Consider the following 23,963-nt stretch of genomic DNA (forward strand, 5'->3'; position numbering starts at 1 on the left):
AATGCAAAAAAAAAATTGCTAAAAACTTAAATGTATTGAAGAAACAAGAACAATTTCAATGCTTAAAAACAGGGCTTTTCTAATCTATTAGAAAATTATTATAAAATATTAATCAGGATGAGAAAAAAGTGTTGTGATATTTTCTGACTGTTAAAAGTTTCTGAATATGTCCCCCATTACAGTTTTGTAAGGAAAATTTCATACAGTTATGAGTATTTTAAAAAGACAATGAGATATGCAAGTAGCTCCCTTCTGCTTAGGTTTGTAGAGATTAGAAGAAACTGTGAGGGACTTCTGAGGCACCTCACTGAGCTAACAGGCAGCATAATGACAAATGATTCATTGCTGACAGATGAAACACAGTGCACATTGGAAAAAACCAATTTGAACTACTCATACACATTGCTGGGTTCTAAATTAACTATAATCTAGAGGAAATATGCCTGGATGTCACTGAGGACAGCTCAGTGAAAATCTTTGCTTTAGTGTGCAACACTAAACATAAAAGCAAACAAAATGTTAAGCAATGTTGAGGGATGGGGTAGAAAATGGTATTGAAAATGCATCTAATGATACTGTAGTGTGAGCATTATAACAAATATATCGTGGTATATAGATCAGTGGTACAACATCACTTGAATAATATGTTCAGTTCTGATTACTGAGAGAAAGAAATAGTAAGAATAGAGTCAGTCTGAAGTAACAAAAACTATTTGTGTTTAACGCAAAGAGGCTGGGTAAGTATCAAGAGAAATAAAATGAGAAATACATGACAAAAATAGTGATATACACTGAATGCTCCTATTTACTATGCCAACAGTGGGAGATGCAAGTGGCTAGAAAGTAAAACTAAAAGTTTACAATTTAAGAATACAAAAACCGTCTCAACCTCCCTCCCTATACTGTATGATTAATTACTGAATTTTGATGCACTCTACATTCTTTATGTGAAAAATACAGAAAGATTTGGAAAGGATTTGACATGTGCTGAAGTACTGAGAACATCCACCATTTCAGCAGGGGATGGACCAAGGGTTGGAAATTCAAGACCTCACTTCATTTCTGTCTGTTACTGACCTGCTCTTTGACCTTGAGATTCACCTCATAGTCTTTCTCAACTGCAGATGTTTGTAGTTGCAAAGGATCCAGAACAAGACCTACAGAACTATTCAACTGGTTAACCTGAAAGTAGTTGCTATGCTTACTTTTCAATCGATATGAAGTCAGGTTCCTATGTAAGAGTAACTATCTGGTTTTTGTTTCTTGTCCCTAGACAGAGGTCCCTGATGATCTCTATGTAAAGATTATTAAATTTCAGAAAACTTAAAAAAAAGTGATAGAATTATGTATGTTAAAGTAGATGTGAGCCAGCTACAATCCGAATGGACTTCTGAAACAATTTAACCTCAGGGCAGGTATTTTTTCAAAACTGTTCATGCTTTATGTGCTTATAAAATGCAGTAGAATATCAGACCCAAATAGCATAATCAATATGGATAATTGCTGCAGTCTGTGCTTCTTTATAATATTAGTGGATTGGAGGGGAAAAAAGAGTAAACAACGACAGACTGTGGATATACAACTTAGTTTATCTAATAGTCCAATGCCTTAGAAATGCTTTAAGTCCTTCTAGATGGACGATATTACTGTCAATTTTAGTATAAGAAGCCTCCCCATTGATTTTTTTTATATTGGAAAAAAACCTTTATGATCATCAAGTGCAGCTGCTGGCCTAACACTGCCAAGTTCACCACTCACCCATGTCACTAAGTGCTACACTTACACATCATTTAAATACCTCCATGGCTGATGACTCCACCACTCTCCTGGACAGGCTCTTTCAGTACTTGGATCACCTTCTTGGTGAAGAAATCTTTCCCAATTTTCAACCTTCCCTACTCCAAGTTGAGCCAGTTTCCTCTTGTCCTGTTGCTTGTTACTAGAGAGAAGAGACAGATCCCCACTTTGATTCAACCTACTGTCAGGCAGTTGTAGAGAGTGATAAGGTCTCCCCTGAGGCTTTTCTCCAGCCTAAACATGTCCAGCTCCCTCAGCCATTCCTCATCAGACTTGTGCTCCAGACCCTTCACCAGCTCTGTTGCCCTTCTCTGGATATGCTCCAGCACCTCAATGTCTTTCTTGCAGTGAGACCCAGAACTGGGCACAGGATTTGAGGTGTGGCCTCACCAGCGTCCAGTACAGGGGCAAAATCACTTCTGTAACTCTGCTGGCCACACTATTTCTGATACAGGCCAAGCTACCACTGGCCTTCTTGGCCACCTGGGCACACATTGATTCATGTTTAGCTGTTGTCAGCCACCACCCCCAGGTCTTTTTCTGCTGATCAGCTTTCCAGCCACTCTTCCCCTAGCCTTTAGCACTGCCAAGTGTAGGACCTGGCTCTTCACCTTGTTGAACCTCCTTCATTTTGCCTTGCTTCATTGATCCAGCCTGTCCAGATCTGTCTGAAAAGCCTTCCTGTCCTCCAGCAGATTGATATTCCTGCCGAAATTCCTGTCATCTGCAATCTGATTAAAGGCATTAAACAGGACTGCACCTAATACTGAGCCTTGGGGAATACCATTTGTGGCTGGTCACCAGCTGGATTTAACTCCATTCACCTCCATTCCATGGCTCTGGCCATCCAGTCAAAGTTTTACCCACTGAAGAGAACACCCATCTAAGCCATGAGCAGCCAGTTTCTCCAGGGGAATGCTATGGGAAATGGTTTCAAAGGTTTTACTGGAGTCCAGGTAGCTTGCATCCACAGCCCTGTCCACTAAGTGGGGTCACTCTAGCTTGGAAGGAGGTTAGTTTAGTCCAGCAGGACATGCCTTTCACAAGCCCATGCTGCCTGGGCCTGGCCCCAGGTTGTCTTTTATGTGCCATGTGATGGCACTCAAGATGATCTGTTCTGTGGCAAACCTTCCCCGACACTGAGGTCAGGTTGAGAGGCCAGTAGTTATCTGGATCTTCCTTCCAGCCCTTCTTGTAGGTGGGCATCACTTTTGCCAGCCTCTGGTCACCTGGGACACGTCCCCCGCCATTGGCCAGGACTGCTGGTAAATGCTGAAAGTTGTCTCAGTGAACACTTCCACCATATTCCTCAGTACCCTGGGTTGGATCCCATCTGCCCCCATAGACTTGTGTATGTCTAAATGGTCTATGAGGTCACTGACCATTTCCTCATGGATTATGGGGGCTTTTTTGCTGATCCTGGTCCCTATCTTCCAGCTCAGAAAGCTGGGTACCCAGAGAGCAACAGGTCTTACTAATAAAGACTGAGGTAAAGAAGTCATTAAGTATCTCAGCTGCCTCTCCTTCCTTGCTTATCCCTTCTGAAGAGTGTACAGCCATCCATTGCAGCACTCTGATTATGTGAATCATCCCACCATGTTTCCATGATGGCAACTCTCAGAAAAGTGATGGCAGTTTTCCTGCTGCACAGTGGTTTTCAGCTCCTCCTGTCTGTTGCTTGTGCTGTGTGTATTGGTGTAGAGGCACTTAAGTTGGGCTATTGAGCCCAACAGCTTCTTGGGGAAGAGTGATGCCTTTTCCTGGTCTTAAAATCAAGAGGCATACACGGTTAGAAGGGGAAAAGGGATTTTACCTTGGTATTTATTCTTAAGGATCCTTAGGTGTACACGTCCAGGTCATATGCATCAAGATGTACCCCACCGAGTCTTTCCCTGTGTCTCTGTGTCTCTTCTCGTCCCAAGAGTGTCGTGTGTGTGTGTGTGTCCCCCCAACATTGGGTATAACATTATAGGCTTTTCTAATTAGCATATCTCTCAAAGATTCCCCAATGAGAGGTTCAAGTGAGCCCCCCCTCCCCAAGGAACCTTCTCCTGGATGGTTCTATCTTGGTTTACAGAATATGTTCTGGAGAGGACCTTGGGGTCTGGGGCACACTGATCCCTAGCTACGAAGCTTCTAAGATGTTTAGTCTCTTAGCTTAACAAACAAGTCTAAGAATGTAGGCAAAAAGCACTAGGAATACAGAAGTTGTAAAAAGGTATAACAGGGGTATAAAAGAAAAAGCAAAAATTTTCATGGCATCAAGAGAAGCCTTAATTCCTACATCACCATTCTCATGCACTTGTGTGGTTTCTAACACATCAATAATCCTTGTGACTTTGCTGCCACACAGATGTCCGTTCCCTGCCTTCAGTGAAATGGCAGACCAAAGGACCTCGTCATCACATCCCCCAAATGTCAGTGTGCTGGCTCCTGGTTTATCTCGTGAGCCTAGTTTTAACTCTTTTTACTTTAAAAGCTAGCTTAAAACTCATCCAATGAACCCTGTTAACTCCTGGGCAAAGATCCCTTTTCCCCTTTGAGACAGTTGTATCCCTTATTTCCAGCAGGTCACCTGTTTGTAAATCAACCCTTGATCAAAAACCCCTGAAATTCTGCTAGTAACACCAGGCTTGCAGCCAGGCATTAATTGGCTGGTTCTTCTTGTTTTTTTCCTCATCATTTCCTACAGTTTTGAGGACAGGGAAGAGAGGAGTAGGATAGTGGAAAAGCCAAACCTGAATTTTGTGATGAGTGGGGACACCTACTTGCAAGTCGTCCAAAGCGTTATTAATTTCCTGTTCAGGTATCTTACTGTACAGTGCAGTAAAGACTGGGGATATCCATAGAGGACTCTGTTTTAGGCAGCAGGTGAGCACACACGTGGACTATAAGGGACACTTATTTCTAGAAACAGTGTTTATACTGATGGTATTCTATCATACGTTTTGGATGTGCCTCTGAGCTATTGTGTGTTCTTCTGGCCTACACTGGTGTTCCTTAAATCTTGACTTGATTGTATTTTTAGGGAATATTGTGACACTTCTATATTGTCTTTGGAATCCGATGGAGTAGAAAGCACATTGAAGTTTTTTTTTCTCCTGACTAGCATACAGACTAGGGGTAGAGATGATTGGTGATTCTAGTGATGGCCTGACTACTTGAGCCCTTTCCTTTCTTCAGGGGGTGGCAGAGATATCGAAAATGTCATACAGAAGGCCCAAGTAGCTTATTCTCCTTTTTTCTCTCAATATTGATCAAATCAACAGAATAATTGTCTACACTCCTCTCTGGGTTACAATCACTCAGTCTTCTGTCACGTGGTAGGAAGAAATCTCATACCATATCTGATGTTTTAGCTTTTAAATACTGAAATATAAAGAGGAAAGTATGACTATAACTGTATCAATTAAGTTACTCATATATGTAGCTTGAATAAAAAAGTGGTAGGACCTCATTCTAAACATGTCTATGCACAAAAATTAAATAAGAAACTAAGGAAAGAGCATATGGGGATATATAGAAAGCTGAAGTAATATAGGGGAAAACCTGGCCAGAGTTCAAACTAAAGAAGATAGACAAGCTTTCATTTGAAAAATTCAAATACATCTGCGTTTCTGCAATCTCTTCTATTCCATGGCTGATACCACTTTAGTTTTAGCTATGAGGCATGAGGTGGTAATTTGTTTTTCTTTTCTTCTGATAAAATTCTGGATATTCTATACTCACAAAATGGAAAATGCTAGTGAAATAATTTAATGTTTGTTAGAAAAAAAAATCACAGTAATTAGAAACCTTGAACCAGACACATGTAGCTTGATTGGCATCTTAGTATTATGTTTCCCAGGGACCAACAGTTTTGGATGTCTAGGGCTGTCTGAATCTAAGCCCTCATACTCTTCATTCCTAAATTTTCAATGAAAAAACCCTTGTCCTCTGGAAGCAGTGTTACTGTGCTGATATTTGCAGGGTAAAATAGAAGCAAAAAGTTGTTCAGAATAGATTTCTTAGCTCCGAGGGAGGAAGCTCCTAATTCACACTATTTTTAATAATTAGGAGTTGAATCCTTGAATGTAAGAGCTTTCCTACACAGAAAATCCTTCCACCACCAAGCCTGTGTTACTACTGCAAGCTCGAAAAATAATGTTGATCTGTGGAGGTGTGGAAAAGAAGCAGAAAGCAGCAGTGTGTGAGAACCACAGGGTTAAATGTAACACCTTGACCTCTGCCAAGAATTATCTCAGAATTCTTAGGAGACAGGAACAAAAGGGAAAATAACATAGATTTTGCACGATTTCTGTTTTATTTTCAAATATTTTATGGGGATAACTATTTCAGTGTTTGGAAATTAAGTGAGATTTAACTCTAGCACCAGATCTCGACTTTACCAGTTACACAGCAAAAATGAGGGGAGAAAAATATTCACTACAGCCTACGAAGTCTCCATAAAAATGAGCTCAAGAACCCAGAAGAACTTACAAATTGCCACCTTGAGTAAGAACTGTCAGCTACCTCCTAACTGTGAGGTTTGCAGTTAGAACACTTAGGGTTTTTTCCTATTGCCCATGTTGCATTCAGTGAGTTCTCATCCACACCAGGCCATCAGGGAGCCTCAGACCCAGCATTGTCTTAGACCAGGAGCATATGTATAATGCTGACTGTCATTTGCTCCATAGCAGTTCTTCTGGCCCATCTGATTATGAAGTGTGGCAAAAAGCTGTTCTTTGCTTCTCTCACAAGAGAAAAAAATCAAAATAGATGAATAACCACCCCAAATCATCTCCATGGTCTTTTAAGAGGAAGAAGAAAGCAGCCCCTCAAGCTCTCCTCTGATTTGCCTTGCGAGAGTCTGCTGACAGCAGTACATTAGGTTGACTTTCTGTGAACTCTTTCATGAAATCACTTTGTTAAATTGCTTAATGAAGTAACGAGCTCTAGCTGAATATTTGAAAGCCAGAGACCAAACAGTACAAAAAACCTAATTAATTCTGGGACAGTCTTGTTTCACTATCCACTCCAAATAGATATATGAGCTATGATCTCAATGTTCTGTAGGGAACTATGACTTTTTTAAAAAGAAAGTATTAGTACATGGCAAGTTTGGATGCTGAAACATTAGGTGCATATATAAACACCTAATTTTAAAGAAAATCACCTTGGAATTGGTGTAAAATATTGTTGCACCTTGAGATTATATCTTTTCTGAAGAAAGAACTCATATCTCTATAGAAAACATTATTAGACTTTTTCCTTCTGGCAGGATATATATAGAGTAGTAATTTTAAGGCTTCACATCTATATTTAGAAAGAACTTCAATTCTAGGAACTTTCTGGATTCTATGCAAGGCATACCAGTCCAGGTACTATCTGGTATTTTTGACTCCCACAAAAAAGGCCATTTTTTAAAAAAACCCCTTGTACCCATTCATGTAGGACATGTTGGAAATTTACAGAGTCTATATGTCATGCTTAACTGTGAATTTTCTTGCTTTCCAAGATTATTAGCTATTTGCATTTCTTCACTTAAGTTTTTTTTTTGGTTTTTTTTTTTTGGTAGTTTAATACCTTACTTATCAGAGAAAAGCAGGGTCCAGTTAGTTAAGGTTTCAGTTGTACGTGGAACGCAACTTCCTAAGCTTGTCATGCATCAAACTGTTATGGCTGGCAATTGTTTAAAAAAATTCATTTTGTTATGAACTAGCCTGTTTTCAACTGGGCTGTTCAGAGATGGATTGCTTTCTGGAGTTTTTGACAGGTGTAATTGTTAAGGCGTCATCTGTTCTTGTTTGCACAAAATACATTTTAGCCAACTGTAGGACTTGCCCGCTAATCTTTCTCACATCATTCCATTCTTTGCTTGCCACTAGACAAATCCCCTGTTATTTGACCAGATGGTGGAAAATCCATTCTCATGATAAGTTGCTTCTAGTTTGCATTTAGATTACCTGCAAAAATGGAACAATTTACTACTCTGCCTCTAACCATCTCTTTCCTCCTTTTTTCCCTTAGTTTGACTTCTTGTAACTAATTATTTAAATTCTGCCCTGTGAGTTAAAATTAGTCATAGCTTACACATTTCACATGTATGTAAATGCACTTAAGTTCCACCTCAAGTTTTATGATGAATCCATCTAGAGTTTAGTGACACATAAAGAAACGAAGATGAGCTGTCTAATGTGCAAACACAGCAGTTTGTAATCCTTTCACATCTGAGGTGATACTTTTGAACTTTATAGGGAAAGTGTGCAATGTCTAAAAACCAAGGTCAGGTGTGAGAGTGCACCAAGCATCATCATCTTACAGCACACCCCCTAAGGAATAGTGGATACAAATATTAAGTGAAATATCACGTTTCATGCAGTGTTTGTAGGCATTTTGTCTGGTATATTTCTGGCTTCTTTGGAAAATAACCTGCAATACAGAGGTGTAGATAGTTATAACCTAAAACTCATTTTTGCTGTTATTATTATGAAATGGCAACTTTTACTCTGTCTAAAAGCTTACATGAGAATAGGTGTTTGTCTCTTAAATCAGTCAAAATTCAACTAAAATTGGGGTGAGATAACCACTGCAAATTGATCAAGCTCAAATACTCTTTAGTGCTCTAATTTTTAACAAAGAGAAGCATACAAGAAATCAATTTCAAAGCATAAAATAGAACAAGAATATACAGTACCTAGAGTAAATAGCCAATATACAGTTTTATCTTCAGCTAAATCAATTTTGTAAGTGGAACCTGAGGCAGAGTATATCTGCTGACATAATACGGTAAGAAAAGTTAACAAAATTAATTTGGTGAAGGTTGCCTAAAATAATTTTTTTTTTTTTTTAAGAGAGAGGAAAAAATACCCCATCACCAAGACTGATTGTCTTGGTAAACTTTTTTTGGATCCTAATCACTAATTCTTGCAACTTGATTTTGTGTTTTGTGGGTTTGTTGTTGTTTTTGTTTGTTTGTTTGTTTTAGTAAGGAATTCCGAATAAGCTTTTCTATGAGGAAGTTTTACCTTCTGACCCATAATGTCATAGTTACCAGATGATCATTAATTGTAAATGTAAATCTATAAATGACAGCTAAAATACATAGGGCAGAGGGCAAATGTGTGTGGTGGTGTTTGGCAACTTTTTAATACTTAAAAACAGCAGGAAGGTCCATTTATGGAAATACATTTATTATGCTAAAATAAACCTTAGCAATAAGAGACAAACATCATACAAGAAAATAAAAGAGTTTTTTTTTCCTCCCTAAAACATTGGTGTAGGTTGCAGTTAGAAATCTGATGTGCACTTTGAAATGTATTCCAGAGTGTTTCAGGACTGTGATGTTTCAGGTTAAGTGCAATAAGCCCCATTCTGTGCTAACTCAGATGCTGTGCAATCTTGATGAATTCAGTGGGATTTTAAGAGATTTACGTTGATGTCTTATTTAGCTTGGTGTTTGGGGATATGATTTGGTTTTTTTCCTATTATTATTTATTTCAGCAGAGAGGGAATAGGTGAGAGTTAAATAACTCATTAAAGAAAATTTTTAGAGAGCATTGGGTAATTGGCCGGGTCTAAAAAAGTTCATAGGATCTTGGCTCCTGAAGTGGAATCAGCTCTATGCAGCGCAAGGGAAGGCTCGGACCATGACCCACAGTAGCTGCTGTTTATAGAGCCTTATATATTGCTTAATTTAAAACCAAAATCAACCCCCACTCCCCCACCCCCTCAGTGCTCCCCACTCTCCAAAAAAGTTCTAACCTAATTCTGACTAGATGTAAAGCAGGATTGTGGTTCACAGTCCAAACCTCTGATCTGGGCTTGAATCACAGAATGGCTGGGGGTGGAAGGGATCTCTTGTCCAGCCCCTCTGGGTTGCAGAAACAGTTCTCTGGACCTGGTTGCCTAGGATCATGTCCAGGAGGATGTTGACTCTCTCCATGGTGGAGACTCCACAATCTCTTTGTTCCAGTTCTCCATCATCCTTGCAGTAAAAAAGTGTTTCCTGATGTTCAAATGCCAGCCTCCTGTGTTTCAATTTCTGTGTCATCTGAAAAAAGAGCAAAAAATAAACCAACCAAACAAAAGCTGGCTGACATGTATTCTACACATGCTTGGTGCAGTGAATACTTATTTAGGACCTATTTAATCACAAGGGTGTTCAAATCCACATCTTCCACTTCCCCAAAGAATACTATAACTGCTTCAGAATAAAGGTTTTCTGGAGTGAGCTGTATTCTGCTGCACTTGTTTAACTGCTCAAGTAATAGCCAGTATTTACTATTCCAGACTCATTTGGCCAAAGAAGTGGTTGGAAGAAAGAACATAATTCTGAAGGCCTGTGATGAGGGCACTCATCTGGGAAGGATTCTGATAGTTTTTGCAAGGATTGCTTATGCATTTTTTAATAACTCTTAATACAACCTGCTCTCACTGTCTCACTTTGTTTCATCCAATGAATCCTGACTTTTTTTCTTTAATAGTGCTGTTGTTTTAGTGGGAGGAGTTAACATGTCCCTCGTTTTAGGAGTCTGTGGTAATTTTTGGAGAGTGGAAGATGTGTGTTTGAGTATCCTCTGGCTGAGGCATTGAGAGACTTGTTCTCCAGTGTCTTTGCTGAAGCAATGAAAAAACAGGCATCTCTTCTAGTCTTGTATCACAAAGCAAAAAACAAACAAACAAAACAAATTACAGAAGGAGTTAAATTTGGACATTTCATCAGCCAGTGTGATGATGGACTAAATATTTTGAATCTTGAGTTTTCTTTGATGTAGACATTTCTGTGTGATGAAAAGGGAAGGGCTTGTGTCTCCCAGGCACTCACGACATAGAGGAAATTCTCCTATATCCCCTGTACTAGCTGACATGGTTCCCTGCAGGTAGCATTTGTGCTTTAAATCCCATTTTAAGATACTTAAATTTCTTTGCATGGCGTATATGGTACTTAGACATCTAACTTAAAGGCCCCAGGTATCACAATAAATAAGTCTCTCTGATAATGTCTTAATTAGTGAATGCAGGAATATCCCAGAATTCAGAGGTATTTGGTCCTGCCTTCATCATAGACCTGTCTCCTTTCTTCTGCCTCTGGGGTCCCACGGGGCGAAAGCAGTGCTGAGGCCTGTTTAGACCAGGTTTCTACTTTAAATGAGCAAGGGACTAGGGCTGTAAAGACATGAAATTGTTTGCACTTGACACACTGTAGGAGCAGTCTTATTGAGGAAGGTCCTCAGTTTCCACAGTAGATAACTTTCCATTTGCTTGTAGAGCTTGTAGCTGGAGAATGATACTAATTTTTTTTCTCAAACCTGCAGTCTCAAATTACTGTTGAAACAATTTTAAAAACCAAGATTAGCTCAGAGATGTTAATACTATAAAAATAATGATAACATAAAATAATTCTCTATTCACTAGAATATTTATTTATAAAAAATCTTAGCCTAAAATTCTGCATTTGAAAAATCTGTAAAATTTCTCAAATAATTTATCCCTACTCCAGTGAAATACTATTAAATTACAAGGGAAGAAGGTATTAATTTGTGGAAGATACAAAAGCATCTAAAATGTGTTTTTATCCAGAGAAGAGGGAGGAAAGAAAAGAAAGAAAATTGGTGGGTACTGTTTTGTGTGCAATTCCCAAGTATATTTTAAAAACAACATTGAATTTTTATAGCCAAATTATATTTTCTGCTAACGCAGAGCTGGGGAGGGATGAATAAGAGAATGATTGACAAATCTTTTAGGGCCTGATTTTACAAGATGCTGCGCACCTCCTGATTGCTGCCAATCACTTTCCTTTTCTTTCACTCGATCCGAGAACATATGGCATTATTCAGATGGTGCTGAGCACCTTCAATCACAGTCCTCATAATACCACAACATCCTCATTCTGTGCAAATGTGAGAATTGCTGTTGACATTTTAAATTGGAGGGTTATTTGGTCTTTGTCTGGACAAACTCCCAGCTGACATAAATGAATGTTCTGCCTGAGGAAGGATTGAAACAGTAAACAATAAATAATCAATTTTATAAGCACTACTGTATATATACAAACTACATGAAGTATCAATTTGATTTATAAAATTCCATACCTCTTCCACTTTTATTTGATGGGGAAAAAAGCACCATTCTTGTGGAGAATTGAAGTTCAGTTTACTCTCAGTGCAAATTTTGAAAAGTGGAAACTGTGGGTGTTATGTGCACAAGGCAGTTGATTTAAAGAGATCAGAAAGGCATTTAATTTAAAAATAAAACTTAAAAAATCAATTTCAACATACTGATTTGTCCTGCATTACAGTTACCTGTAGAGATCCTCTAGTCATGTCTATCTGTTTTTGATGCCTCTACAGAATAACTGTCCAGCATCCTCTGCCCAACCAATCAGAATGTAGGAAAATCTACCGATATGACGGAATCTACTGTGAATCTACCTACCAGAAGTATGTTGAAATCTGTGTGAGTCTTGCCTCTAGCTCGTGCATTTAGTGCTCGTGCTCTCCTGCTATTCAGAAATTACACGTGTGTTGAAACTCTACACTTGTGTGCAAAACCTCTACAGCAGGGACAGAAGTATGTTGTTTCATTCTTTGGGATTGTGCTCTAAAAGCTAAAAAGCAAATAAAAAACCCTAAGACTTTACTAAATCTCTTAGGTATGCTTCTGTACAGTGCAATAAACAAGAGTGTACACGCTAGAAAATCTAGGCAAAATGTATTGCACAGGTGCTTCACATCTTAGGGATTTGAAAGGTGTGTTATGTATAAATTAGCTGTCACTTTTTTTCAGTCATGTAATGGAATGATGAGTTGTAATTTGCATAATCCTTTAAGAAGTCAAATTATACTGTCATGTAGCAGACTTAACATGCTAGCTAGGATTTCATAGCTTTGAAGCTAATTAGTATGTACCTTACAGGACAGTTAAATTGAAGTTGAGTCCTCTTTCTTTGCAGTCATTTGCCTTTGTCCGTTGCCCTAACAGAGCCCGCTTTTGTGCGTAACTCAAGATCATTACTGGTGCTTCTGACAAAAAAGCTTTTGCTCTGGGCAGGCAAATGCAAAGTGCTTGACTTCTGTTAGTTTCGCAAGCAGTGAAATTTCTATTTTACTGCAACAAGGATTTAATTATCTATTTCGACATAGAATCAAAAAGTATATATTTAACAGGTGTATTGCAGATGATTTTGTATTAATATATTGCAAATGCATTATGAATTCTCTGTTATCTCACTGGATTTTGAAACTGCATTCTGTCACTTAGTGTTTGCTTTTCATGCTCCAACTATATTCCTGTTTTGTGTACCAGTGTTACCATTATCATTCTCTGTATAACATTTCATTTTCCAATCACCCCTTAACTTCTAAAAATTACTTGTACTTTGCATTAAAACAAAATGTTTCTTTGGCAAGGGCAGTCATACTCATTATGGTTTTTGGATCATATTCTCTCATTCCCTCTTTTGATTCTATAACCTGCTGCTTGTTTCCTGAATCTTTTCTCTTAGTAATAGGTACAACCACATCAGTAAAAGCTGTTACTTGGATGTAAATGAAGACTATCGTTTTGGTTTACAGAAGTGAGAGGAAAAGAGAAATCTAGATTTATCAAAATAATTACAGCATCAGTGTAACTTGGTGAGCCAAAATGAAAATCTGACCTCTTGCTTGGCTTTTTTTTTGTGAATGGCTACTTTTGGTGTGAGAATGATTTATTCCTGATTTACATAGACAGAAATACTTCCTGGACATTCTGAATTTTTTGTGGCTTTTCCCTTCTATCTCTCTAAATAATGGCAGTGTCCAGGGTAACTGAAGCAGTCTACATATAGTATGATTTTAAATGTCACCACAGAACTTAATTTCAGTGGTTTTACTTCTCTTGTAATTTCAGTAAGCGTAAAAATATATTCATTTATTTAGACGTATGAAACAGATTTGTTGTGCACTATTTATATCAGTTTTTAGAACAACTTCAAGATTTTGAAACTTTGTGGAAATAAGAAAACTTGGCACAGTTTGTCATGAGTGTTAAATACGGCGATGGCTTCACTCTGAATGCTGCAGTATAGTTGATTATCTTCATTTTGTTTTTTTAAATTAGATAGAATTTACAGCCAGTATAGTTAAAACCAGCTATCTGTGCTGCCCACAAAATGAAAGAATTGATGTTCCTTTGCAAATGCAAATAAACATCGGCAAAATAGCTTTTCTGGGAAAGAAAAAAAAAGTAAAAATGCAAAAATCCGACTTGTCGTGAAACAGTGTTGATTTTGATATGTTTTGTCATTCCTGAAATGTGAATTATGAAGTATTATAGCCCAGTTCACTTTGCTTGTAAAAAACATGGATTATTTTTGGGATGCTAGCAGCTAGATCTTTAGAAAGATATAGAGTCCTTTTTGATTAGTGAAATTTTCTCTCAGTACTTCTTCCACACTGCTCAAGGTCTCTGAGGCATTCTTTATGTCTTCTTCCCAATGGATGTTTTTGGTACTTTTTCCCATAGTAATTTATTTCCAAAAATATAATAACAAGTTACTGAAAACTGCTCATTAAAAAAGCCAAAAAAAAAAAAAAAATTCAAGCTATTTTCGTAACACTTTTAAAGCTTTGACTCTAGTGTTTAAAGACATATGAACATTTGGTACTAGATGTTCATGTGCATCTTGTATGCTCAGTCTTTCCCCTGATTACGTTGGGAAAGGAAGAATGGATCTAAAAATGCCACTGGCTGTCAACAGAAATGGCTGCGTGATTCCTTTTTCATGAAGGATAATTTCTGGGCTGGGCACAAAGCAGCAAACCGCTTATTGTGAAAGCTAAGGGAATTTTAAGGGCTGGCCAGGCAGAGTAGGACAGGACAGAGAATCATGGGTTTTGGAACTTGACTTTTTTCCCCTCTACCTAATTTTAAAATTAAAAGAAGTATTATGCAGAGCCTACTCTGGATTTATGCTTGAGCATGTACCCGCTAAAGGTATTTTGTGTAAAGTTACTTAGCAGTTGAAATCGAGATATTCTGATCCTTTCTGTAAAGATTTTAGAGGCTCATACCATGACCTTCTATGCCAAAAGTACTTTTCAGAAAATGTTTGTGGAAGTGACATTTTAAAGCAAATTTTAGTGCTAATACATACTGGAAATAACAGTTTGTAAAAGTTCTTTAAAGTATGGATTAGTAAATACATTCTAGTGCTATTAAAAAAAAATATTGCAAAAAGCTTTTTGCAGCACAAGTTCCTGAGGAACTGGACTATGGTTACATTGGCTAATATGTGCAAAATGGGCAAAATAGTAAATATTCTTATACAGATTTCTCTACACCCTTTATGATATTCTTGCAACTGAGTCTCACAGCTGCTGCTGGATCCCTCACTTGGAGTGGAGTGGAACATAGTTTCAAAAGTTGGTGGCAAAAGACAACAGGTTCCTCCCCTCCTACATTGTCCCCCACCTTGGTTGCCATGGGCCCAAGGGGTTTTTTTAGGTCACTAAACATGTAAATGTGCTCTTTAAAAAGATCTGAAGTAAGCTTCAAAATCATTACAAATAATTTCTGTGTTCACTAGTGGTAGGGACTTGTCTCAAGCTATGGAGGTAAAACCAGAGGCCTGTCAGTTACTGGCCTGGAATACAGCTGTCCATCAAGTCCTGAATATTTCCCCTTTTCCAGTCCCCTCAGCTGTAGCAAGGTATGTCCAGGCTCTTTTTTTGGTGATGTCAAACAAAATTGTCAAAAAGAAATATTTCTTTTCAGTTCTAACTACTTCACTGTAACCAAACTGCCAAGGTTTTTCCCTCTGCCCAGATTGAAAAATCTTTCTTCTGCTTGCTCAGCCACTCCTGGTTTGCCCTCTTCCTCACCTTTATGGAGTGTCAGTGAACAAACCATGGGTAGATTATCTCCAAAGACAGATGAAGAGGAGCAGAGCTATGTGCTCATGTTCTTGTTTTACTTGTTGCTAAATTACAAAGAATACTGGCATGTCAGAAAAGAGGGGTTTTGCTTGTCTGCAGGGAATCAGTACAAGCAGAGGATGTCTCAGCATTTTTTTTGTTCTTAGCCTGGAAGTCACTTCACCAAATGACCATTCAGGATATCACCTGGGTGGCTATTGTGTGTTATCTCCCAGGCAATGGTGGAAGAATCATCTCTTCCTTACTTTTTTCCTGTCCATATTAAGGAGACTTAAAAGTCATGTCTTTCTTAAGGAATATAGACAACAGGGAAAAATTCTGTGGTAAACTATTTCTCCTGAAATCAAGAGCGTGGAATAAATATGTAAGGAAAACACCTAGTTCATTTAAATCCCACAAATACAGCTACAGTCTTACTAGCTGTTTTCATTTCTCAGCAAGTTAGTGAAAAGAACATAGAAAGAAGGCTCAGTGATTTCAGTCTAAGGGGAGCAATCTGTCCTGGAAGGGGTAGCTTGGTTACGTACACATTTTCATCCTGAGCCTGTAAATGTTCAAAGCATCCAAACTTGATAGACCAAAGTAAGCTCCTGTCAGACTCCATGTTGACTCAAACCCATAAATATTTGTACAAATGAGAAAAGGAGGTGCAAGCCTAAACTTTCATTCCATTCAGCCTCTAAAGGCTTAAATTCCATTTTATGTATTTATCAGTTTGATATAACAAAGTCAGGATTGGTTTGCATACATGAGAAACCTAATGGCCATACTAAACACAAATGAGAATATAAACCTTTCAACAGGCCAAATAGCTCTCCTGGGGTTTCTAGTGAGGGAATTAAACCAGATGCAGAGCGTGGGAAGATGGGTACTTGAAGTGGTCTGTAGTGCCCATCACCACCTTAATGTGGACAAAGCTGCAAAAAAACTGCAGAGGAGGAGCTAGTGGTTCCAAATGAAGAGCCTTTAACTTTGTCAAAGTGGGTTAGAACTCCCAACTGGCCCCTTGGCAGCTGGGTCTGCTGGTTCAGGTCAGTACAGTCATTTAAGCATCATAGAAAGGTTGATGATGGATGAGCAGTTGCTGTTTTCTCCATCTTGTTTCTTAGTTGTGGTGCTGCCCATATTGCCTTAGAAAGACATAAGGCTTTTCAGAAATTTTTTTTGTATATTCTGACTCCTCTGATACTATATAGCTAAAGAAAAGATACACTAGTCTTAAACAATTATTTTAGCTCCAGGAAAAATATATAACATGTAAGACAAGGATTATCATTCAGGCTAATGCTGCAGGGTACATGAGTATTTTTTCCAATAATGGCTTCAGGATCCCATGTTTAGGGGTTAACTTAAGAGAGAAATATTGAAGAAGCTGCTATTTAGTTTGCTCTGCTCTCGTAAAACAAGAAGGAGAGGCCACAGTGGATTTCATTTTGTGGCAATGTTCTGTCACTTCACAGCTTGATTTTACTTCTCACAATGTGAATTTAATAGATGTATTTGAAGAAGATTCTAGGTATCTCCTCTTCATAAATTTGACCTCTCAGAAAATATTGAAAGCTTACAACCCCATTCATTCTCTATCAGCAAATGGCAGAGAAGCCACTGCTATACTCATGTGTGACAGGCTTTTGACATAAGTCAACTGATCCTTACAGCCTCAGTGTGAGGCTGCCTGGAAAAACTTTATCCCTGTTACCTGCCTATGTTTGCTCTTGCCTTTGTGTAGCATTGAGCATATCTGTGGGTTCTCTGTGCTGAGGTGTTCTGGAAGTCTTTTACAGGTAGGAAAACGGAGTCGTTAACCAAATTTAAAACATGTTCAAAAGTAAGCCAACGTCACCCTTACACATAAGACGTGAGTGGGCTTTCTCTGGGTTAGAAATGAGATTAGCTGTGGCACTTTAAAATGATTAATGATCACTGGCTATTAAGTTGAACATCTAATCCTTGGCTGATTGGAGCATTTGAGAGAACAGCACTCAAAAATACCATTTTTTAGTAACAGAAATTTTGTCATATTTTGATTATGATGCAGTTAGATGTTGCACTGGCTTTAAAGTTTTACTTTGAGATTAAAGGGATGAAACCTGAATAGAGAGTAGGTGTGATGCATACTCGTTACATGAAAATTTTCTTCCACTGAAAAGTAAAGGACCATATTTAGATTTACAAAGTGCAGTTCAGTCTATAGTTCAATACAAATTTTGAAGATTCACTTAAACTTTGCAGCATCAAATTTTAATACATATTCTGAGTTAAATTCTGAAGTGAATTTGGTATTGGTCAGTTGACAAATTAGGCAATTACCTTTGTTAAACTGTCTGGGTCTTCAGGTTCTGTAACCACACCCTTTCAATAGGGTATTAGTCACAGTTAGCTAATTCCCTGTTGAGACAGGTTTTTTGATGTTGTACTGAAATTGCTTTTGCATTTCTTTCTCACTTCAGATATGAAGGGGTCTTTGTGTGTTATTTGTTTCATAGGGTTTTCTGAAGGTTTTTTTTATGCTGTGGTTTTGTAGTGTTTTGTCTTTTTTTTTTTTTTCACAAGTCATATTACTGGTTTCAGAAATGGAAAGATCAATTCAAATTATCTGTGACTGAGCTATTCTGTGTATTCAGCAAGGTTTCATTTTTCCCATGCTCTTTCAGTAACTTGCTGCTTTGCACAAATACAGAAGCATTAATACAAAATATATAGAAAATATGACTTGGGAAGGGAGTGAGCAGTTCATTTGGCTTACTAACAGCTTAAATGATCATTCCACAAGCTGGGATAAGGGGAAGTAATTATCCCACAAATACAAGGAGCTAGCTAAATACCTGCCATAAAGCTCACATAAGTGGCAGGAGTTGCAGTGACAAAGCTGTCCTGGAGCATTTTAAGTATGCTTTTGAATGATAGAATTCCAACTCTTTGTCTTCATCTGCTTTACAATAACAATATAAGATACTGACACAGTCTTGTAACTTCTAGTTCTTTTTAGAAGGAAAATGCTGATTATAAAAACTTCAGAAGAAAGAAAATCCTGCTTCTTTTTAGATGAACAGTGCTTACTAGAAGTTAAAGTATCGTTACCTTATTTTCTGAGTTTTTCTAATTTTATGTAGCAGAAGCATGCAAAATCCAGCATTAAGAAGCTGAAAAGTTCTCCTTTAATATTCATGATACTCCTCATTTCCTCCCACCTCTCTATTTAAATATCTGTAGACAGTAAACCAGTGATCATTTATCCTCCTCCTTGACACGGGTTTCTCATTTCTAACAAGGCAACTTTTCCAGAATTTGAATGCTTCTTGTAGCTGATTAAGGCTTCCTAGTTTGAATACTAGTATAGTCCATTAGTTGTTCCTGTGGGAATGCTCAGGATCACAGATATAAACTAGAACCATGTTGTTACATGCTGTTTGAAAAGAAAGATTCTCTGTCTCAACATCAGTAGTGATTTATGTAATCCTTTCCTATTGCTACTCCATGCTTACTTCCTTGTACATCAAAGAATCTTTTTCACCACTCTAGCCAGGGTATTGCACTGTAGGTTAATATTAATTTGGTTATCCACCATCATCCATATGCCTATTTCTAGCTTATTATATTGTCTTTGTTTGGAATGTGTGCTCTGAGTTATGAGATAGACAGCTTTGTGCTCAGCTGTGTTAAAACACATCTTATTCAGGTGAGCCCAGGCTGCCATGAAATCTGTGCAACTGACAACTCCCCGGTATTTACCATTTTATTATCTTTTGTGTCATCTGCAAATTTTACTGGGAAGGATTTCATGTTTTCTTTCATATCACTGATTTATTCTCCTGCACAGGTACTCTGTAGGGAATAAAGGGCTCATGGAGTTCTTTCCCTGCACGGAGTACTTGGGGTAGATCTAATCCATATATCAGAGCTGCTGGTCATAATGTCTGGGAGCAGATTAGGGCTGCCGGCACTGATGAGTTGCAACCAGGCAGGGGCAGTGAGTCATGAGCACACTCTTTACTTGCAGCAGTACGAGATGGCTTCAGCCTTCTTTCAAGTAATGTGAGGCTTGTTTTGCATAGTGATGTTGTTGAAATACAGAGACAATTCTCCTTTGAAAATTTGTGCGCTCGTAGTGACGGCTACTAGTGAATTTCCTTTCTTTTTTCTTTTTCTGAAAGCTGTTTCTGGAAACAAAGCTAAATTATTTGCAAATGGTTAGCAAATTTAGTGATTGTGTTTCTCTAAAAAGAATAGCAAATAGGTGGTTTTTGGAAATCCTGAAATCTTTCATATTAGTTTTCTTCCTTAATGAATTATTTTAAATTTCTTTTCAAATTGGTGCTTTTATTTAGAACTACATGTGTTTTTCAGATGACTAGAATATTAAATGATGAAGTCAGCAAGCGTAAGGCTTTATTGAAAAAAAAGTTCAGAGTTTACTAAAAATGAACCTTTCGGTTAACATTTCATTACTCATTTTTTCTCCACCTCCCAAAATGGAGGAAACCTCAAAATCATGTTCTAAATATTGTTTTTCTTTATTTGGCTACTTAGAAGCCCTGCACAGTGCTGTATCTTGCCTAATTTTAAGGCTTAAGTTGTGTTATTTAGCAATCAATGAATTCTTCTACCTAGCCATAGGGTTTTATGACGTAAAAGTGACACAGCTCATTTCACACCCAGATACAGGCATATTGCTAAACTTTGAACTTATTTATAAAGAAACTGGTATAACAAACATGCTAAAATTCCATTATGATAGTGATACCTGTAGTCAGTTTACAGCATTTCTGCTGATTTGCTTTCACTTTGAGACAAATAGTGCTCCAGTTAAAACACACAAATATTTAGCAAAGTCTGCATCATCTCAAACTGGTATACAGAAGACAAGATTTGCATTGCATTTTGTAAAATTTTATTTTTGTTGTTGTACAGCTATTTGTTAGGTGTTTGTGGTCTTAAAAGTTCCATGTTCACGTGCACATGTGTACATATATGCACACACATGGAATACACACTTCTGAAAAGAAAGAAAATTCAGTAATTTTAAGGAAAGAGACAATGAGGTATAAAGCATACTTCTACCTGAGTGCATAAGGAAGTTGGCAATTTTTAATTGTTTTAGGCATGAAGTGATTCTGTGTTATTGTTCCAAAAAACCTAACAAAAAAAAATCCCAACCCAACTCCAAAACAACAAATAGCAAGAAAACCACTGTACCATATGAACTAAAAATTATATAATTAAGATTTGCCCTTAATTTCTGGTAAATAGGGAATAAATTTCTAATGGATACCAAACAAAAAATCTGGTCAACAAGAAGGAAAGATACAGTCTGTCACACTTCAAACTTTTGGCTCACTGAGCAACAGGAGACCCATGCAAGGAGATAACTTTGCCTGTTATAGTTGCTTTGAACTTTGTCTTACAGTTCCATAAGTGACGTTGGGTCTGTGCCATCTTTGAGATTGCAGACTGTGATGCAGAGTAGTTTAAGATGCTGCATCATGTACCATTTAATCAGGCTGCACTACTTAGAGTATGTGTTGTGTACTGGGAATAATTTGTGTGTAGTCTTTCCAGCTGCATCTATATAAAAGGTGAAATTCCCCTACCTCCACACAAAAGTCAGCTAAATGGACTGTGGGGAATGGAGCAGCAGTTGAATGAATTAATTTCATGTAGCTGTCCGTAGCTAGCTGTGACACTGCAGTGTGTTTCCTCTACGGCTGACTCACAGCCAGGATCTGTACACATCTTTGTGGCAGGTCTTGGGCTGCTGAATTTCTATGCGTTGGTCAATTGTCTCCTTACCTAGAAGTGTCCTGTATAGTTTTCCACCCTTTTGCTAAATTCCAGTGACTCATTTACATGCCGAGAGCAGTAGTCCTGCAAGCCTTGTGACTGCATTGGACTTCATTAATTATGGTTATTACCTTTGCTACCTCTAATGCCGCTGCAGTGTCAGGAGAGGAAATGTCTCCTTCTGCATATCCTTTCATGTAAGCCACTGTACCTCCTGCTTCACAGGGCTGGAAGAGAGGGGCTGTTGAGCAGCTCCCCTTTCCCCTGTAGAAAATCTGGCATTTCTGGAAGTACTCTGCTGGTGATTCTCAGTGATGAACATATAGGTCCAGGCACAGGGAGTCAGTGCGAAGGTTTTCAAGCTGTAAAAGACTTTGTGTAACCAGTCACACTGCAGGTTGCAATGAGTTTGGCAGCCTGGTGGTGCTGGGGCTGTCTGGATGCATCACAGGGTTGCAGACACTCTCTGCACTGGGCTGTACACTAGGCAGCCTGTCACCTGAGTAATTAGTGACCAATACTGATCAATGGATTGGTTGTAACTTGCTGTGGTACAGCATGTACCATTGCTTTGTCTAGCAGTATTTTCTTTGCCTCAAGAATGCTGCTGTGCTCTACATTTTGAGCTAGATGTTTTACTAAAAAGGGCATGTGCTAACTTTGCAGATTGGATTGAATGGATTTTGTTATTCAGTAGGTACAGAGGGAAATACTGAGCTAAGAGCAGAATACAAGCCAAGTCTATAGTATATTTTGGTATAGCTTGATCAATCTCTAAGTGATGTAGTATCCCAATTGGACAAAGATCCATCAGCAGAAACTGCTATAGCATATACTATTTTACTTGCAAAACCATTCTTTTATTGATATTGCTTGTTTTGCTAATAAGTGATGACTTTCCTGTATGAGTCTAAAGCTGATCCTTGCTGATATAGCTGATTACATGCTTAGTGCTTTGCCACAGTGGTGTACCAAGATTGCTCTATTGGCAAAATGCTCCTAATGCCGACCTCATCTGATTTTAGTAATTCACTATTCTTGATTTCAGAGCTCAACAAAATAAGACTCCTATTGTAGAATTTGAAGGGACATTAGTTGCTCCTCGACTCTGTACTGAATAATCATTGAGATAAAGAGACTCAAGAGCTGTATTGCATTTAAAAATCAATCCTATTTTTCATAATATAATTAAATTTTTTGTCATTTCAGATATTCTTGTTGTAGACTTGCATTAAGGGTGAGAAATCTAATCTTCTTAGTTGCTTGACATATTTTACTTATTTAAGTTTTGGTCTCCATAGAATCTTGCTGATGGTGTGATTTGCCTGACTGTGATAGTGGTAAATCCCACATGGTTGATCTCCTTTGCCTTGAAATCAAATGATGTAAACAAAAACTTTCCAAAAGTATTCTGATCTTTTTCACCCCCTCAAAAATCTCTCAACCAGTATTGAAGTGAAAAGCCTGGCAATCGTAATCTAGTCAGGCACAATGCCTTGCTGTGTGCTTTGGGCAACACCTAGATCTTATGCGTAAGGGAGCATTTTATGGTTATCACAGCAGGAGGCCTTCTTGCTTCCAGGGGCAGCAGCTTTTAGAGCTGCTGCATTGCTGCTTGATTACTGGTGATGGTTGTGTTACATGCTGGACCCAGCGTGACTGAGACAGTTCTGATTCATATCACTCTGGGGAGCATCAGGCATGTATCCAGACCATGCATCAGCATCAGTGGTGACTGTGGCATTGAAATTGCTGGGAAAGGCATGGAATCAGATAATCGCCCATAAAGGAGTACTACTGAATGGCTGTGAAGTTCACAGCTGATAGATTTGTATCTTATGGCATCATGGTACTGTGTAACAGGCAAAAGCTCTTAAGTTTACTAAACAGGTTAAGGCAACTTCATTAGATAGGGATATTTCTATTGTTAATGTTGGGTTATTTTTACCTCACCTCCTCACTAAGTGCACTTGCAAGTTATAAACAGATTTTTTGTGTAATGTTGAAAGAAGAGCTAATCAACCGCTCCAGGTCTAGGTTGTATTTTGAAGGTCAAACTGAAATCTAATTATTGACATTGTCACTAAATTGAATGAAATATGTTCCAAACCATAGAAAATTACATTAACTTTTCTGAATTTTTTACACTCCAAATTTTTCACTTTCTCTTGCTTAGATATTTTGATGCATTCTTGCAGCAATGCCTATTTCAAAAGAATAAAACTAGCCCAAACAATGAACTAGTTGTCCTTCCCCCTAGTTCACACCAGATACAACCTATTTTAGGTTGAAACCAAGGAATAGATTGTCTGCCTTAGTTTGAGGGAGACTCTGCCCTTAGAATTTAAGAATTCACAAGAAGGGGGATCACATACCTTATTGTACAGATGTTTAGATCATTTTTATATGGGAATTGTCTGACTCTTCAATGCATTGGCTTTTATTAGAACAGTTTAAGGAGGTGGCAACCTTCTCTGAGCTTTCAGA

General features: G+C 38.1%; 1 protein-coding gene across 1 annotated transcript in view; it reads left to right on the top strand.

Annotated features, from left to right (window-relative positions):
- Positions 1-23,963, top strand: part of NPAS3 (neuronal PAS domain protein 3) — a gene marked incomplete at its 5' end in the record, with an annotated part of 605,288 nt that overhangs the window by 73,237 nt on the left and 508,088 nt on the right. Inside the window, one exon of the mRNA XM_017741637.1 lies at positions 12,129-12,218. Within this exon, the coding sequence (XP_017597126.1) occupies positions 12,129-12,218 (90 nt within the window). The remainder of the gene's footprint in view (positions 1-12,128; positions 12,219-23,963) is intronic.

Source organism: Corvus brachyrhynchos, unplaced genomic scaffold (genome assembly GCF_000691975.1).
Source record: "Corvus brachyrhynchos isolate BGI_N302 unplaced genomic scaffold, ASM69197v1 scaffold115, whole genome shotgun sequence".
Classification (NCBI taxonomy): Eukaryota; Metazoa; Chordata; class Aves; order Passeriformes; family Corvidae; genus Corvus; species Corvus brachyrhynchos.